This window comes from Mobula birostris, chromosome 21 (assembly GCF_030028105.1).
Source record: "Mobula birostris isolate sMobBir1 chromosome 21, sMobBir1.hap1, whole genome shotgun sequence".
NCBI classification, from domain to species: Eukaryota; Metazoa; Chordata; class Chondrichthyes; order Myliobatiformes; family Myliobatidae; genus Mobula; species Mobula birostris.
This window is the reverse complement of record NC_092390.1, coordinates 11,518,288-11,537,965: the sequence shown is the minus strand read 5'-3', so window position 1 is coordinate 11,537,965 and position 19,678 is coordinate 11,518,288. Positions and strand designations below refer to the sequence as shown.

Sequence of the window (19,678 nt, the reverse complement as noted above, 5' to 3'; positions counted from 1 at the left end):
GGAATAGTTAAGAGCTGAGGGCGAAGCAGTCTGGGACCCTGCCTGGTGTTGGGGTAAAGGTCTCTCCCAGGGATTTACCCTCATCCTGGTGGGACAGTGCGTTCAGCCTCCACTGGAGAATCAGCTTTGCTGTGGCTTCACTCCCCTACTGTTGGTTTGCAACCACTGGACACGGATTATCCAGTCCGCTCTTTCCAGCGTGATTAATCACTGACTCGGCACATTAAATACCGTGCAAGTGTGAAGCAGATGGCTTTGCAACCTCCACTGAAAGAACTGATGAATTTACCAGCTCTCTCTGTGAGTTCTACGTTACACTCAGTGAGTGTGAGTATTAACCAGTCAGGGTGCAGAATTAAACTCCATCAAGCCCATTTCAATAATTTACCTCAGTTTGGAGCGTAGGGTCTGATTATTAGGTTTTTTTTGCTATATCTGATGTAGCTGTAACATGTTTCTGAAATGAGTTTGCCCTTCAGTGTTGGTCGTTTGCTGAATTAGAACCTGGTGTATATTGTGTGCCGTTGTCCATTAGGAGCTGGGCAGAAGCTGTCAAGATAACTTTTATTGGATTGTTATAACCTGCAAATCAACCACCTACTCAGTGACTTAACTCAGGTCCAAACACAAACCTGGCAAGAAATTAAATCAACCCACTTAAAAATGCAGTTTAATGTGTTGTCACAATTTGCAGCACATCCTGCACCGTCCAAATTCTATGATATGAATATAGAACAGACAATGCAGCACAGTACAGGCCATTCAGCCTGTGATGTTGTGCTGACCTATACAAATTTATCCTATGATCAATCTAACTCTTCTCTCCTACACAGCCTATAATTCTCCATTTTTCTTTCATCCATGTGCCTATTTAAGGGTTTCTTAAATATCCTGAATATATCAGCCTCTACCACCACCTCTTGTAGTGTGTTTTAGGCACCCAACACTCTGTGTTTTGGAAAATAAAACTTATCTTTGACATCTTCCCTAAACTTTCCACCACTCACCTTAAACTGATATCCTCTGGTATTGGCCATTACCATTCTGGGAGAAAGGCACTGACTGTCCACTTCTCACGATCTTATCCACCTCTATCAAGTCATCGCTCCTCCTCCCACACGCCAGAGACTAGCTCGCACAACCTTCCTTCATAAGACATGCGCTCCAGTCCAGGCAGCATCCTGGTACATCTCCCCTGCACCTTCTCTAATGCTTTCACATCCTTCCAATAATGAGGCAACAAGACTCAACATGATATTCCAAGTGTGATCTAACTAAGCTGCATTATTTTCTTGCTGCTCTTGAAATCAATCCCCTGACTTATGAAGGCCAATGCAACATCAGCCTTCTTAAACACACTAGCAACTTTGAGGGATCTGTGTATGTGGATCCCAACATCCCCCTGTTCCTCCAGACTGCTAAGAATCCTGCCATTAACCTTGTACTGTGTCTTCAGATTTCATCTTCAATGTTTAAAGATGTTTGCATTAAACTCTTAATACAACAGGCAAGCAGCATTTGGAGATACTGACCAGTGAAAGAGGGCTCTAGGTACACAGCACTGAAGACAACACCTCACACGAGGCTGTAGCCTACTGGACCAGCTGCATGAAGCACTTACAATCCCAAATAATACATCTCCCAGCCCTCCCCACTCTCCTCCTAAAACTATCTGGCATCCCAAAAGCAGAGTGCAACAATATGACAGATCCATTAAGACCTCAGGAACAGTTATTACCCGACAACTATCAGGTTCCTGAACATGTGTGGATAATCACTTGCCACAACTGAACTAATTTTACAACCTACAAACACGCCCGAGGGCTCTAAAACTCGTTGTCAGTAGTATTGCTTTACTTGCACAATTTGTCTTATTTTGCAGATTACTCTCCAGTCTTTGTGTATAGTTTTTTTTATAAATTCTATTGTAGGGTCATAGAACACTAAAGCACAGAAGCAGGCCCTTCAGCTCAGCTAGTCCATGCCAAACTGCTGTTCTGTCTAGTCCCATCCACCCACAGCTGGACCAAAGCCCCCCCATCCATGTACTTATCCAAACTTCTCTTAAATGGTGAAATCAAACCCGCATCCACCACTTCCACTGGCAGCTCATTCCACACTCTCATCACCCTCTGAGTGAAGAAATTCCCCCTCTGGTTCTCCTCAAATATGTCACCTTTCACCTTTAACCCATGACCTCTAGTTCTAGTCTCACCCAAACTCAGTGGAAAAAGCCTGCCGGCATTACTCTATCTCTCTCCCTCATTGTAATTCTTTATGTTCCTGGAAATGTCTCCAAGAAAATTAACCTCAAGGTGGATATGGTAACACACATGTGGTTTAATAATAAATTTTAGTTTGACTGACTCAGCTCAGAGAGTGAGAAACAGGACTTTCTCCAGACTGGTAACTTCTAACACTATATGGACATGTGCATTGAACAGAGTCGAGGTCACAGTGTGCAAAATTAGCTAGGCTGATATGCTAAAGCATGGTGGCAATGTTACAGATTTAAATGATGCTGCAAGAATGTGTAACAACCCACTGGCTTTGGTTGGCAAACAGCACAGAGCCTTTGTAGCAGGAGGATGCCTGGCCCAGACTTTACATTACTGCATCACAACTGCCTAATTTATCACCACTGTGTTAGAACAATTAACAAGGGTGAACCTGTGCACCTACATAGAATTAGCATCCTTGCTTCTATTTAAAGTCACAATTGTTCGATTCTTTTAGAGCAAGGAAGATCTATTTCACTGAAGCACTGTGGCAACTGTTTGCAGAACCAGGGGCACAGATTAAAAATGGAGAAGATGAGGGCATTAATCAAAAGCAAATGTAGCTATTAAGGTGGACAGCTCGTGGAGCTCCTGAATCAGAACACTGTAATATGAACAACAAAAGCTGGCCTGAAAATTCCAGGAGCATGATGCATGGCTTCGACACAAAACGTCGACAGTTCTTTCCCCACCAGACCCCCCCCCCCCACCCCACCGTACTTCTCGACTGCCAGGTTCCTCCAGCAGATTATGTATTATAACTAAACTAGGAGAATTAAGACCATAAGACATAGGAGCAGAATTAGGCCATCTGGCCCATCGAGTCTGCTCCACCATTCAATCATGGCTGATACTTTTTTCTTCCTCCTCGTCAACCCCACTTCCTGGCCTTCTCCCCGTAACCTTTGATGCCATGTCCAATCAAGAACCTATCAATCTCTGTCTTAAATACACCCGACGACCTGGCCTCCACAGCTGCATGTGGCAACAAATTCCACAAATTCACCACCCTCTGGCTGAAGAAATTTCTCCACATCTCTGTTTTGAAAGGGCGCCCCTCTATCCTGAGGCTGTGCCCTCTTGTCCTAGACTCTCCCACAATGGGAAATATCCTTTCCACATCTACTCTGTCTAGGCCTTTCAACATTCAAAAGGTTTCAATAAGATCCCCCCCTCATCCTTCTGAATTCCAGCGAGTACAGACCCAGAGCCATCAAATGTTCCTTCTAAGACGAGGGGCCCAAAACTGTTCACAATACTCAAGGTGAGGTCTCACCAGTGCCTTATAAAGTCTCAGCATCAAATTAAAGATTCCAAGAGTATTCCATGTGTTCACATTCCAACCATTATTTTCGCATTTCACTGTCCCATTTTCTAAATTTAAAATATATTAAAGTAAAATATATTTGCTAATCTACAGAATATTGTGCATTATGTAAAACCTAAAGAAACATTCCAAAACCTGTCAAATTAAAAAGCTGAAATTGTGAGGCTGAGAAAATATTCATACACTCAATAATTACTACACTATCTTTCCACAGTAGCAATACATTACCTTACTAACTCATCCAACTAGTTGGTGTAGAAAATTGGAGGATCACTAGTTTTCAATGAATTCATAAGAATACTGTAAATACCCCCTCTCTCTGTAAGGTCCAACAGTATGGTAGACTTTCAACAGACAAAACCAAAGTGAAGACAAAAGAGCATTCAAGACAAGTCAGGGAGATGATAATAGAAAAGCACAAATCTGGGGAAGGGTTCAAGACCATCTCAAAGGCATCTTGGAGCACAGGGCAGTCCATCGTGAACAAGTGGAAAACATTTGAAACAACAGCCACACTGCCTAGGTTAGGCTGCCTCTGTAAACTTAGTTACTGGAGAGAAATGGCACTTGTAAAAGAGGCTAACGTGACGCCAACAGTCACTGAGCGAGCTGTACAAGTCAATAGCTGCAACTGGACATGGCTCCACAACCCTTAAGGCCTTTCACAAAAAGGATACTTATGGAAAAGTAGCAAGGAAGAAGCCCTGGCTAAAACAAAAAGCACATTCTTGCCCGTAAAGGCTTTGCAAAGCGACACTTAGAAGATACTCTAAAGATGTGGAAGAAAGTCTTGTGGTCGGATGGCACTAAAGTGGAATTTTTTGGCCTCACACTACGCAGTACGTGTGGCGTTAATCTAATACTGAGCATCAGCCAGGTAAAGTGTGGTGAAGATAGCATCATGCTATGGGGTTGCTTTTCAGCAGTAGGGATTGAAAATCTGGTCAGAATTGATGGGAAGATGATGCTGCCTAAATATAGAGAGATTCTGGATAAAAACCTGCTAGCCTCTGCCAGAAAGCTTAAACTGGGGAGAAAGATTGTCTTTGATCAGGACAATGGCCCAATGCACACCGCCAGAGCAACCATGGAGTGACTTTGACTGAAAAAAAACAATTGATATCCTTGAGTGGCCCAGTCAGAGTCCTGACCTTAACCTGATCGACCATCAAGACCTCAAGATTGATATCCACTGCCGCTCTCCAAATAACCAGGCACAGTTTAAGCAATTTTGCAACAAGGAAATCTTGCTCCATCACATTGTGCAAAACTAATAGAGACTTATCCAAAACTAATACTGGCTGTAATAGCAGTGACAGGCTATTTAACTAATGACTGAGCAAAGGAGAATAAGCACTTCTGAACTGCTGACCTTTCAATTTTTGAATTTTTAGTTTTTCATGTTTTATAATTTACCGTTTTTTTCAGCTCTACCGTGAAAAAAAGGATCATGTCATTCACAAATAAAAATTTCCAGTTAAATTGATCAAAATTGCTGCTGTAATACTCATTTATATGAACAAAGGGTTAAGGGCTGAATAATTTTTTCAAGGCACTGTACACATACACACTGGACTCTGGTTAATTCGGACACATCAGGATCAATACATCTTGGCCCAGTTTAGTAGCTACCCAGTTAGCTGAAGGTTCATGGAAATATTTAAAAAAGATATAAAAACACAAACTACCATTTAACTGAGCAACAAATTATGTATTTAAGTGAAATACAGGACAAATTAGAATGGTACCAATACCAGTATGGTATTATAACACTGAGTATTAGAACCTAAAATTATTGGTGGAGGAATTCATCCAGTGAACAGTGCCATTTTCTATTGATTGACTGTAAATGAACAAGGACAGTGCAGACACCTAGTGTAGATAATAGATTGCCTTCATACAATGCTTTCGATGATTGCATCCTCCAAATCTTCATTTTCATTGTAACATTCAAGATGATTGTTGATACCTTCAACTTTTTCATAATTCATAACTTGTTGTAGTGAAATAGTTTAATTTTCACTTTGGACTTTTCTGACATTTCCACGCTTAAATGTTTGAAACCACAGTGAGCACAAATGTTCTGAATTGTCTTGCTGCTTATCTCTCGTCAACTATCAGTGTCAAAAACTTCTTTTTGAACACAAGCACATGTAAGTGACACTATTTTAACATCCGCTCACTCTAAGCACAGTATAGTGTCTAAAGGTCACACCGGCGTAGGTGACTGACATCAGAAACTGTTCAGCAACAGACCCATGCCCCAATTAAGCAGCATAGTGTCCCAAATAAAAGAAGGGAACCCCGGCAATTTTCTTAATTAGTTTTCATTCTTGAAGAGTTGTCCCAAATAAATAACTGCCCCGATTAACCAATGCTCCAACTAACTGGAATCTACTGATTATATATACAGTTGCAAGAAAATGTTTGTGAACCCTTTGCAATTACCTGGTTTTCTGCATTAATTACTTATAAAATGTGGTCTGATCTTCATCTGTCACAGTAGACAAACACAATCTGCCTAAACTAATAACACACAAACAACAGTACTTTATCCCGTCAGTACTGAGTACACCATTTAAACAATCACAGTCTAGGTTCAACAAAGTATGTGCACCTCTGGGGTAATCCCTTCTACAAAAACTATTTGGTGTCGTGTGTTCCAATCAATGAGATGAGATTGGAGGTGTGGGTTGTAGAGGTGCCCTGCACTATAAAAAAGACACAGTCAGGATACTGAAGAGCCTGCTCTTCTCAAGAAAGATCTGTTTATGTGCTCCATGCCTCGATTAAGACAACTTTCAGGGGACCTTAGAAGAATTGTACAGATGCATGAAGCTGGAAAAGGCTATAAAAGTATTTATTAAGACCAGTGTGTTCATCGGTCCACAGTAAGAGAAATTGTCTACAAATGGAAGAAATTCAGTATTATTGCTATTCTCCCTAGGAGTAGGCATCCTGCAAAGATCACACCAAGAGCTCAATGTGCAATGCTGAAGGAAATGAAAGAGAACCCAAGGATAACCCAGGACCATGCAGAAATTGCTAGAACTTGCAAAAGTCTCTGTTCATCTGTCTTCAAAGCAAAAAACACTGAACAAGAACGGTGTTCGTGGAAGAACACCATGGAGGAAACCACTGCTCTCCAAAAAAAAAAACATTGCTTCACATCTCAAGTTTGCAAAAGACCACCTGGATGCTCCACAATGCTTCTGGGACAACGCTCTGTGGGCAGATGAAACAAAAGTTGAACTTTTTGGCAGAAATGCTATGTTTGGAGGGAAAAGGGCACTGCACAACAACACCAAAACCTCATCCCAGCTGCAAAGCACAGTGGAAGGATTATCATGGTTTGGGGCTGCTTTGCTGCCTCAGGGCCTGGACAGCTTGCAATTGTTGAGGGAACAATGAATTCAAAACTGTATCAAGACATTTTGCAGGAGAATGGCAGGGTAGCGGTCCGTTACCTGAAGATTAATTGAAGATAGATGATGCAACAAGATAATGATCTGTAAAACAAGAGTAAATCAACAACAGAATGGTTTAAAAGGAAGAAAATTCGTATTTTGGAATGGCCAAGTTAGAGTCCAAACCTTAACCCAATTGAGCTGCTGTGAGGGCTGTTCACGCAAGGTAGCCCTGAAATATTGATAGACTGAAACAGTTTCGTATGGAGGAATGGTCTAAAATTCCTCCTTGCAATTGTGCAAGTCAGGTCAGTAGCTACAGGAAACGTTTGGTGGAAATTGTTGCTGCTAAAGGAGGTTCTACCAGTTATTAAATACAAGGGTTCATATACTTTTTCCAGCCTGGACTGAGAATGATTTAAAAAATGCTCAATAAAGGCATGAAAAGTACATTTGTTTACTAGTTTAGGCAGATTGTGTTTGTCTGTTATTGTGACTTAGATGAAGATCAGACCACATTTATGAGTAATTAATGCAGAAAACCAGGTAATTGCAAAGGGTTCACAAACATTTCCTTGCAACTGTGTGCTATTGATTATAACCGAATTCAATATTCAATAGCAATGCTTTCAATTATTAATTATTGGCACTCAATGACAGAAACCTGGAACTCATTAAGGTACTTGCAACTGGAGTTGAAATCATACTCGCTGTTGCTTCTACTCACAAAAGCAGAACAGTGAATTCAATTCATTCAACCCATGGGGCAAGATCATTTTACTAATTCAAACTCCCTCCCTGCAGGGGTTTTTGTTTCCTTAGCACAATGAAGGGAAATCAACAAGTACAATTAGGATTATTTAATTATCTCTGTGGTGAGATTTGATTTGATCTCCTGTCTTCAGGTGTCCAGAGGCTTTGCAGCAATCTAACACTGCTTGATATGTACCTGTGGCTCTTATGTACTGAGACATCCAGCCACACTCCCTCCCTTTCCAACATTCTGAGTGCAGCAAGATGTCTTGGTACATATCGGTACTAATCACATAGGAGGAAAGGCAAAGAGGACCTGAAACCTTGGAGACCTAGGTAGAAAGCCGAGAAGCAGTAGTCCTGGCTAGTAATTTCGGTATTGCTACCTGTGCCAGGTGCCAGTGAGGGTAGAAACCGAATGATTTGGCAAATAAATGTGTGGCTGAGAAGCCGGTGCAGGGGGCAGGGCTTCAGGTTCTTGGATCATTGGGATCTCTTCAGGGGGAGGTATGACCTGTTCGAAAGTGACGGGTTGCACCTGATCCCGGGGGGGGTTTCAATATTCTCATGGGCAGGTTTGTTAGAGCTGTTGGGGAGGGTTTAAACTAATTTGGCAGTGGGGTGGGAACTGGAGTGAAGGGACTCCGGATAGGACGGATGGTAAAAAGATAGTGTCCAGTCAGACTGTCAGGAAGGCCAGGCAGATGATAGGGCATACTGCAGCCAGCAGGGTGGGTATCAGTGCATTAGGGATGCAGAATCAAAAAGGGTAGCAAATGCAGCACTCCAAGTGTTATATCCCAGTGCACGGAGTATAAGAAATAAGGTGGATGATCTTGTTGCAGTATTACAGATTGTTAGGTATGATGTGGCCATCACTCATACGTGGCTAAAGGACGGTTGCAGTTGGGAGTTGAATGTCCAAAGTTACACGTTGTATCGGAGGGATAGGAAGGTAGGCAGAGGGGATGGTGTGGCTCTGCTGGTAAAGAATGGCATCAAATCACTAGAAAGATGTGAAAAAGATCAGAAGGTGTTGAAACCTTGTGAGTTGAGTTAAGAAACCGCAAGAGTAAAAGGACGTTGATAGCAGTTATATACAGGCCTCCCAACAATGGCTGGAGAGGTAGACCATAGATTACAACAGGAAATAGAAAAGCCAAGTCAAAAGGGTAATATTATAATAGTCATGGTAGATTTCAACATGCAGGTAGATTGGGAAAATCAGGTTGGAAATGGTTCTCAAGAGGGCGAGTTTGTTAAATGTCTATAAGATGGCTTTTTAGAGAAGTTTGTCGTTGAGTCTACTAGGGCATCAGTGATACTGGATTGGGTGTTATGTAATGAACCAGAGATGATTAGGGAGCTTAAGGTAAAAGAAAACTGAAGAGGCAGTGATCACAATATGACTGAGTTAAAATTGAAATTTTATTAGGGAGAAAGTGAAGCCTGACATAGCAGTATCTCAGTGGAGTAAAGGAAATTACAGTGGTATGAGAGAGGAGTTGGCCAAAGTAAATTGGAAGGAGATGCTGGCAGGGATGACAGCAGAGCAGAAATGGTGAGATTCTGGTAATACTGAGGAAGTTGCAGGATAGATATATTCCAAAAACAAAGAAATATTCAAACAGCAAAATAGTACAACTGTGGCTGACAAGGGACAGCCACAGCAAAAGCAAAAGACAGGGCATACAACAAAGCAAGACTAGTGGGAAAACAGAGGATTGGAAAGCTTTTAAAAACCTACAGAGAGGTACTAAAAGAACCATTAGGAGGGAAAAGATGAAATATGAAAGCAAGCTAGCAAACAATATCAAAGTGGACAGTGAAAGCTTTTTCAAGTATGTAAAAAACAGAAGAGATGAGAGTAGGACTGCTAGAAAATGAGGCTGGAGAAATAACAAAGGGGGCCGAGGAGATGGCAGATGAGCTAAATGAGTATTTTGCATCAGCCTTCACTGTGGAAGACACTAGCAGTGTGCCAAATGTTGAAGGGCGTGAGAGAAGAGAAGTGAATGCAGTTACCATTACAAGGCAGAAGGTGCTCAAAAACCTGAAAGACCTAAAGGTACACAAGTCACCTGGACCAAATAAACTGCATCCTAGGATTCTGAAAGAGGTCGTGATAGAGATTGTGGTGGCATTAGTAATGATCTTCCAAAAATCATTGGACTCTAGTATGGTGCCAGAGGACTGAAAATTGCAAATGTCACTCCACTCTTTAAGAAAGGAAGAAGGCAGCAGAAAGGAAATTATAGACCAGTTCCTGACCTCAGTGGTTGGGAAGATGTCAGAGTCAATTGTTAAGGATGAGGTTATGGAGTACTTGGTGACACAGGACAAGATAGGAGAAAGTCAACATGGTTTCCCCAAGGGAATTCTTTGAGGCGATTACATGTAGGATAGATAAAGGGGATGCAGTGGATGTTGTATATTTGGACTTTCAGAATGCCTTTGATAAGGTGCCACACTTGAGAGTACTTATCAAGTTAACAGCCCATGGCACTACAGGAAAGTTACTGGCATGGTTAGAGCATTGGCTGACTAGTAGGCGGCAGCGAGTGAGAATAAGCGGATCCTTTTCTGGTTGGCTGCCAGTGGTGTTCCGCAGGGGTCAGTGTTGGGACCACTTTGCTTTATGCTGTATATAAGTGATTTAGATAATGGAATAGGTGGCTTTGTTGCCAGATTTGCAAATGATACGAAGATTGGTGGAGGGGCAGGTAGTGTGAAGGAAACAGGTAGGCTGCAGAAGGACTTAGACAGATTAGGAGAACGGGCAAGAAAGAGGCAAATGAAACACAAAGTTGGAAAATGCATGGTCATGCACTTTGGTAGAAAGTTCCCCAGGCTACTTTCTTTTCACCCACAATCACAGCAAACAATTGTGTTACAGTTATGACCACAGAATAAATACTGCAAAGTAATGGTTAAGGAGCTGGTTTCCCAAGGCTCAACTACTGATCTAAGGTTCAAATGGCAGCAGTGCTTTTATATTCAAGCAGTTAAGTAAATTTCAATTAAAAATACAGCAATTATTAATGAGTCCCTGGAACAAAAATCCACTCATCTATACCAAGAGGTCACCAATTTTGAATGAAAAAATTAAAAACTATTATTATTTGAACAGAGGCAAACTACAAAATATGATCCAAAGGAATTTGGGGGTGCTCTGTACATGAAATATAACATGGCAGCAATGACTGCAAGGTAAGTAAGCTAGTCTTTATTGCATGGAGTATGAGAGAAATTTCAAAGAAAAATTAACAGCATTCCAGTGAAATCACAGGACATAGGTTGAGAATTAGGCCATTGAGTCCATCGAGTCTACTCTGCCATTAGATCAGAACTGATTTATTTTCCCTCTCAACCCCATTCTCCTACCTTCTCCCCATAATCTTTGACACCCTTAATAATCAATCTCCACTTTAAATACCAAATAAGTTGCTCATTTCAGATTGACATGAGGAAGAATTTCTTCTCTCTCACACAAAGTTATTAATCTTTGGAATTCTGTACCGGAGTATCCTATGGAGACAGAGTCAATAATATATTTAACAGAGAGACTGACAGGCATCAAACTATAACGGAAACAAGAACAAGGAAGTGGCACAGATCAACCATACCCTTACTGAATGGTGAAGCAGGCTTGAGAAGTCATGGGCTGATTTCTTACGGTCTTGTGAGATGATCAGGTTGCTGATATCTGCTAGGTAGAAAATGTCCTACATAACCAAGGCACCAACAATTCACAATCACATCCCTGGCTGTAATACTTCCAGTGTTTGCTTAAAGTTGTAAAGGACACAAAGTGCACATTAATTATTATCTTGGAGATACAAGAGACAGCAGACACTTGAATCTAGATCAACAAAAGAACTGCTGGAGGAATTCAGTGGATTGAGTAGCACCTGTCGAGGGAAACGGACCATTAACGTTTGAGGTTGAGATCCTTCATCTGGACCAGGAGTTCCCAACCTTTTTTCTGCCATACGCCCCTTCCATTAACTGAGAGGTCTGTGCACCCCAGGTTGGGTACCCCCAATCTGTACTGAAGGAAGATCTTGTGGACAACGTGCCAAGGAGCGGTGGGAAAGGAAAATAGCTTGCACCAGGAACAACTCAGCCCTCTGACACACCAGTGTGAGTCCTCATAGAGATCTTCATAGATACAAGGCACATAGGGTGGAGCAGCCTCCTCTGCTCCAGCAGAGACCTGGGTCCAATCCCAACCTTTGGGACAGCCTCCACATTTGCCCCGTGACTGCATGGGGCTCTTCTGGGAGCTCCAGTTTCCTTCCATTTCCCAAAGGTGAATGATCTTGACCCAAAACATCAATTGTTTATTTCCCTCCACCTGATGAATTCCAACTGCAGTTTTTTTTTTGCTGTATATTAAGGTTTGGGAAGTTGTCACTTCCTAAACATTTAAAATATTTACATAAAATGCTGGAGAAAGCTAGCATATCAGGCCCCATCTATAGAGGGGAATAAATAGTTGACGTTTTGGGCTGAGACCCTTCATCAGGTCTCAGTCCAAAACACTGACTCTTTAGTTCCCTCTATTTATTGCTGACTTGCTGAGTTTCTCCAGCATTTTGTATGTGTTGCACAATATTTCCAGCATCTGCAGAATGTATTGTATTTAAGCACTTTTGTTTGGTATACACTGAGCTAAGTGATATAACACAGATATTGCAATATTCCCTAACTCAGCAGGTTCAACGAAGGTAAACCAGTCACTGTGGCCAGCATTCATAGTACGAAAGAGGCCCTTTAGCCCGAACGGTCACTGAGAATTACATCTGTTTCTTACCTGACGTTGATGAGTGCGTGCGTGACCTTGCTTGCTGGCTCCTTCCACTGACCGCTGTTTGTTGAGAGCCTCAGAACTGGGACAGAGCAGAAACAAGATTGACCAATGTACATTAAACACTCTTCCACGGACACATTTTTAAGAGTGGACAGCACATTGTGCCTATCACACCTCCACGAACAATCCGAAGGAAGGGAGGTTGAAGAAGATTTATTTAGGAGTTCTGGGAAGTATGCTATGGAGAGAGGGACTGAAGTGGCAGAAACCAGCCTGCAACATTGGGGGCTAAAATGAGGGAGACACACAAGATCATGAAACACAAGAGATTCTTCAGATGCTGGAAATATTGAGTAACACACACAGAAAATGTCGGAGAAACTCAGCAGAACAGGCAGCATTTACGGAGAGGAATAAACAGTTAACATTTTAGGCCGAGACCCTTCACCTAGTCCTGATGAAGGGTCTCAGCCTGAAATGTCTCCTCCAGTGATGTTACCTGACCCGCCAATTTCTTCCAGCATTTTGTGTGCGAGACACACAAAATGCTGGACTAGCACTACCAAGGCACCAGATTCTTGCAATAAGATCCTCTAATCCCCAATCATTTTAGTCAACAGGTCACGGGGCTTGTCTCCATCTCCAGCGTCTTTCACAAATAACTCAGTCTGACTCTCCAGTGTGCTATAGAGGGCAAACTGCAGAAACTATTTTGCAGTGCAGGAGTGAACTGTGACTGCCCATCGACCTTCCACAGCAGACAAAGATTAAAGGGGACGTACTGGTATCAAAATGTACCCGTCAACACTATCACTAAAAAAACTCATCAACTCATTACCATGATGGCTTTCGTCAAATCTTACTGCTTCTTACACAGGAATAGTAACTTTCCTCCCACCTCTGCCCTCAGATAGACTTGCCCTGCTGGAAAGGACTTCGGAACAACCTGAGGTGTTAAGGCAATGCAAGTTCACAACCATCCATTGAGAAAAATGTAAACTCACCCATTGAATACAAGTTATCGAAGACTTGGTGCATTCGAATGATTTCATAGTAAAGTTCATCGTAACTGCTCGGTGTGGGAAGGAAAGTGTCACCATAGGTAATGAACACGTTGAACAAATTCACCACCTGCAAATGAGAGGAAGGTGCGGCCCAATTAATCTCTCATTGTGACTCAGGAACGGTGGAAAACACAATGGGCACAACCCTGCCATCCTATGTACCAGCACGAGTCCGAGATATCACAGGCACAGTGGCACGGGTGCCAGAGACCCAGGGCTGATTCAGGTGTGTGGAGTTTACACGTTTTCCCCTTGAGCACATGGGTCTCCCCTGGGAACTCCAGGTTCCTCCCACAACTGGTTAATTGTCACTTGTGTGTAGAAGAGTGGTAGAATCTGGGCCACGTTATGGGATTGTGGGAAAGATAAATAAGGAAGAATGCAGTATTGACGTAAATAGACACTGTGGGCTGAAAGGCCTCTTCCCAGGCTACATCTATGACGCTATGACACTCCACAATGTTAACTCTACCACTACCATGAATGTCTGCAAGAAAATGAACCTCAATGTAGAATATGGTCACATATAGGTACTTTGACAGTAAATTTACTTCGAACTTTGAACAATAGCTGTGATGCTGAGACTTGCATTACCATTATCTGAACACCTTGAAAACTTGAAGATATTCTGCTTACTGTTATCAGAGAAGAGATTGAATCTGTTTGACAGCTTCAGTTTTGTGGACAGTTTGCATAATCAATACACATCGATTGTGCATAGATTATGTATATTGCATATTGTGTGCATGATATTGCACATTAACACCTCAATGTCAACCTTGTCACATCACCTTAGGATTATTTTATTTCAATGAGATCACCTTCATTCGTCTAACTCTTAAAGAATGCAGGCGTAAACTTCGATAGGATAGCCGTCTCATTCAGGAAATTAGCTCAGTGAATGTCTCAAATGGTTTTGTATCCATTCTTATGTAGGGCTTTGAAGCTGTACACTTAGGGGTGGAGTGGACCATTCAACCTCTTGTGCTCCCTCCACAGTAGGGACAATGAGCACAGACTGGGTAATCGCTTTGCAGAGACCCTGTGCTCAATCTGCAGAAGCAATCCCAAGCTTCCGGTTGCTAGTTACTATGACTTCAGTCTATGGGCTCCTGTGCTGTTACAGTGAGGCTCAACACAACCTGGAGGAACAACATCAAATCCTTAACACGTACACATTGCAGCCTGCTGCACTCAATGTCAAATTCTCCTACTTTAGTTTGCTTGTTCTTATGTTTTTAAACAGGATTAGCCATTTAAACTGAAATCTGGTAAAATCTGGAGGGTAAGGGCAAAGGTCAAAGTCCAGAGCCCAGCAAGTCCGCCTGTAGAAACTTGAGGGTCAGAGACTGGAGGTAAAAACCCAAAGGAGTCAGGAGGGCTTAGGTTGACGGAGTTGGAAGTCAAAGTCCCAAGGTCAAACCCTCAATCAGCATCCTGGCTGAAGTCTGAAGTTGGAGCCCAGACGTCTGAGAATCCAGGGACAAGGACTAGAGGCCGCCTATCCTGGGGATGTTAGCCTGTATGGATGTGTGAGATAGGAATGGGGCTTGTTTTGCTGATCTTGTCTTGTTTTGTTATTGTTGCTGTTGCTTGCCCTGTTCTGCTAAATACTGTGGGCATGCTGTGCAGTAGCTGGAGTGCGTGGCGACATGTGTGGGCTGCCCCCAGCAACTCCTTTGGTGTGCTGGCTGTTAAAGCAAATGGCACATTTCACTATGTTTTGATGTACTCGTAATAAATAAATTGAAACCGAAATCACCCGCACCTTCTCTCCTTCATTTGTATTCTCGGCCCTCCCTTACCTAAACTAATTGTCTCTCTCTTTCTCAGTTGTCGGAAACATTAGCTGCTTCTCTCTGCACAAATGAGGCTTGTCCCTGCTGAGTGTTTACAGCATTTTCTGTTCTGTTTTATTTCCGCTTTTCAATAGAATCATTGAAGATAAAACTACAATCTCAACTCCAGTACTGTTAACCTTCCATGCCCCTGCTTATCAAATGTCTAACTCAGCCTTAAAATATTCACAGGCTCTGCTTCCACCAGGTTCCAAACACTCACGAGGCACAGACAGAAGCTATTTCATAAACACCCAGCAATCCTGCAGATGCCGGAAATCTCGAGCAACACATACAAAATGCTAAAGGAACTCAGTGAGCCACGCAGCATCTACGGTGGGAAATAAACAACTGACATTTCAAATTAAGTCCTAATGATTTCCTACAAAACAAAACATAATGTCATGAATGGCTGTGATGCTTTACTCCGAGATGAGCTCAATGCCTTTTATGCACGCCTCGAAAGGGAGAATGAAAGTAAACCTGTGCAAATCCCTGCAGCATCCGGTGACTCTGCGATCTCTGAATCGGAGGCCGATGGCGCAAGGACATCCTTCAGAGGGTGAACCCCGACAATGTGCCAGGCCCTAATGGTGTACCTGGTGAGGCACTGAAAACCCGTTCCAACCAAATGGTGGGAATGTTCAAGGACACTTTCAATCTCTCACTGCTGCAGGAGGTTCCCACCTGCTTCGAAAGGGTGACGATCATGCCAGTGCCTGAGAAAAGCAGGGCAAGCTGCCTCAATGATTATCGCCCAACTACAGGACATTTACTGTGAGTGTTTTGAGAAGTTGGTCATGGCTAGAATCAACTCCTGCCTAAGCAAGGGCCTGAACCCCACCAGTTTGCCTATCACCACAATTGGTCTGCAGCTGGTACAATCTCACTGGCTCTGCACTTGACCTTGGATCATCTGGACAGTAGGAATACTTAAGTGCTGTTTACTGACTATAGCTGTGTTCAACACAATCATAGCCTCAGTTCTAATCAAGAAGCTCTAAAACTTGTGCCTCCGTACCTCCTCTGCTACTGGATCTTTCACTTCCTCAGGGGGAGACCGCAGATCTCCTCAAAGAATTCCCTTAAGGAAACCATGCTGACATTGTCCCATCTTGTCCTATGTCACCAAGTACTCCATAACCCCATCCTTAACAATTGACTCCAACAGCTACCCAGCCACCCAAGGTCAGGCTAACTGGTCTACAATTTCTTTTCTGCTGCCTTCCTCCTTTCTTAAAGAATGGAGTGACATTTGCAATTTTCCAGCCCTCTGGCTCCATGCCAGAGTCCAATGATCTTTGAAAGATAGTTACTAATGCCTCCACAATCTCTACTGCTAACTCTTTCAGAACCCTAGGGTGCAGTTCATCTGGACCGGATAACTTATGTACCCTTAGGTATTTGAGCTTTTCTAGCACCTTCTCCCTTGTAAAAGTAACTGCACTTGCTTCTCTTCCCTCGCACCCTTCAATAGCTGGCACACTACTAGTGTCTTGCACAGTGAACGCTGATACAAAATACCCATTTAGTTCACCTGCCATCTCCTTGGCCCCCTTTATTATTTCTCCAGCCTCATTTTCTAGCTGTCCTATATCCACTCTCCTCTCTTTTATTTTTTTTTCATTCTTGAAAAAGTTTTTACTATCCACTTTGATATTGTTTGTTAGCTTGCTTTCATATTTCATCTTTTCCCTCCTAATGATTCTTTTAGTTGCTCTCTGTAGAGTTTTAAAAAGCTTCCCAATCCTGTCTTCCCATTAATTTTTGTTTTATTGTATGTCCTGTCTTCTGTTTTTGCATTAGCTTTGACTTCCCTTGTCACCCACGGTTGTAGTATTTTGGCATTTGAGTATTTCTTTGTTTTTGTAATACATCTAACCTGCACCTGAGAAAAATTAGGAAGAAATTCATGTCATTGCTGCTCTGTTGTCATCCCTGCCAAAATCTCCTTCCAATTTACTTTGGCCAACTCCTCTCTCATACCACTGTAATTTCCTTTAGTCCACTGAAATACTGCCACATCAGACTTTACTTTCTCCCTAATAAAATTTCAATTTGAACTTATTCATATTGTGATCACTGCCTCCTAATGGTTATTTTACCTTAAGCTCCCTAATCACCTCCAGTTCATTACATAACACCCAATCCAGTATTGCTGATCCCCAAGTAGGCTCAGCAACAAACTGCTCTAAAAAGCCATCTTGCAGGCATTCAAGAAACACACTCTCTTGAGATCCACTTCCAACCTGATTTTCCCAATCGACCTGCATGTTGAAATCTCCGATGACTATCATAACATTGTCCTTTTGACACACCTTTTCTATTTCCTGTTGTAATCTGTGATCCACATCCCAGCTACTGTTGGGAGGCCTGTATATAACTACCATCAGGGTCCTTTTACTCTTGCAGTTTCTCAACTCAACCCACAAGGATTCAACAACTTCCGATCCTATTTCACATCTTTCTACAGATCTGATGCTATTCTTTACCTCCACAGCCAGGCCTCCCCCTCTGCCGACCTTCCTATCCCTCCGATACAACGTGTACCCTTGGACATTCAGTCCCCAACTACAACCATGATTCAGTGATGACCACAACATCATACCCGACAATGTGTAACAGTGCAACAAGATCATCTACCATACTTCTTGTACTCTTCTTCAGCCCTGCTACCAGATTTCTAAATGAACAATGAACCCATGAACAGTAGTACCTCAGTATTTTTTCCTCTTTTTGCACTACTTATCTAATTCTATTTTCAATTTAATTTAATTTTAATATACAAGATGGTGCCAGCGACCAATGGTGACGCCCCTACTACTTCATTTAAACATGGTTCTACTACGAAACTGGTTGTGACTGGAGCTTTAATTTACTTTTGATGATGTGTTTTTGGGCCGAGCGAGTGATCTGGCGATTTTGCTGTCTCGGGGAATTCAGTGAGGTTGAGAGAGGAGTGTGTGGCGTAATGGCAGAGCGCAAATCCGTGATGGGTTGAAACATCGAGTAAAACTGACACCGAAGAGGATGAGAGTGGAAGATGAGTGGGTGTTCAGCTCCGTGTGCCTACGTTTGACTGGTGCAAAAGTCGTCCTCACGCAAGGTTTGTTTGGCGCAGCTCTGGGCTGTTGTCTTGCTTTGGAGGACTCTGCAGTTCATGTTACATGTGCTTCTGGTTACTCTTTCTTTTGATATTTTTGCATGATTTGATCGGGGCACTCTGGTGTGGACTGGTTCTGCAGCCTCCAGTCAACAAACTAGACAACAGTAAACTAAAATGAACTAAACTGAACACCTAAACCCTTTTGAGAATTCTGTGGTTTGATGTTTAATATTCTGTGTTACTCATTCGCTTTTTGCAGTTTGTGGAATCTGCTTTTTTTTTTTTGCACGCATTAGGTGTTTGATGCAACACACACGAAATGCTGGAGGAACTCAGCAGGCCAGGCAGCATCTAATCTATGGAAAAGAGAACAGTCGATGCTTCAGGCCGAGATGCTTCAGTAGGACTGCAGAGAAAAAGCTGAGGGGTAGATTTAAAAGGTGGCAGAGGGGAGAGAGAAAATCAAGGTGATAGGTAAAACCGGGGAGGGGGGAGAAGGATGAAGTAAAGAGCTGGTAACTTGACCGGTGAAAGAGATACAGGGCTGGAGAAGGGGGTCTGAAAGGAGAAAAACAGAAGGCCATGGAAGAAAGAAAGGTGGGGGGGGGAGGCACCAGAGGGAGGTGATGGGTGGGCAGAGAGATATGGTGAGAGAGGGAAAAAGGGGATGTGGAATGGTGAAGGGGGGGGTGCTATTACCGGAAATTCGAGAAATCGATATTTATGCCACTAGGTTGGAGGCTACCCAGATGGAATATGAGGTGTTGTTCCTCCAACCCAAGTGTGGCCTCTTCGCGACAGTAGAGGAGGCCATGGATTGACATATTGGAATGGGAATGGGAAGTTGAATTAAAACGGGTGGCCACTGGGAGATCCTGTTTCTTCTGCCAGATGGAGCATAGGTGTTTGATGTTTTCTTTGAATGGGTTCCATGATGTTTCTTTGTTTCATGGTGCGTGCGGGAGGACAAACCTCAAGGTTGTATACTGTATACATGCTTTGATCACAAACGTACTTTGAATCTATATACTTACTGTAATTTATAGCTTTTATTATGTATTACAATGTACTGCTGCTGCAAAACAACTAAC

General features: G+C 42.6%; 1 protein-coding gene across 1 annotated transcript in view; it reads right to left on the bottom strand.

The window, feature by feature from the left end:
• Nucleotides 1–19,678, bottom strand: part of armh3 (armadillo like helical domain containing 3) — a 184,026-nt gene that overhangs the window by 61,594 nt on the left and 102,754 nt on the right. Inside the window, exons 22-23 of the mRNA XM_072238945.1 lie at nt 13,584–13,710; nt 12,583–12,658 (exon numbers count right to left, since the gene is read on the bottom strand). Of these exons, the coding sequence (XP_072095046.1) occupies nt 12,583–12,658; nt 13,584–13,710 (203 nt within the window). The remainder of the gene's footprint in view (nt 1–12,582; nt 12,659–13,583; nt 13,711–19,678) is intronic.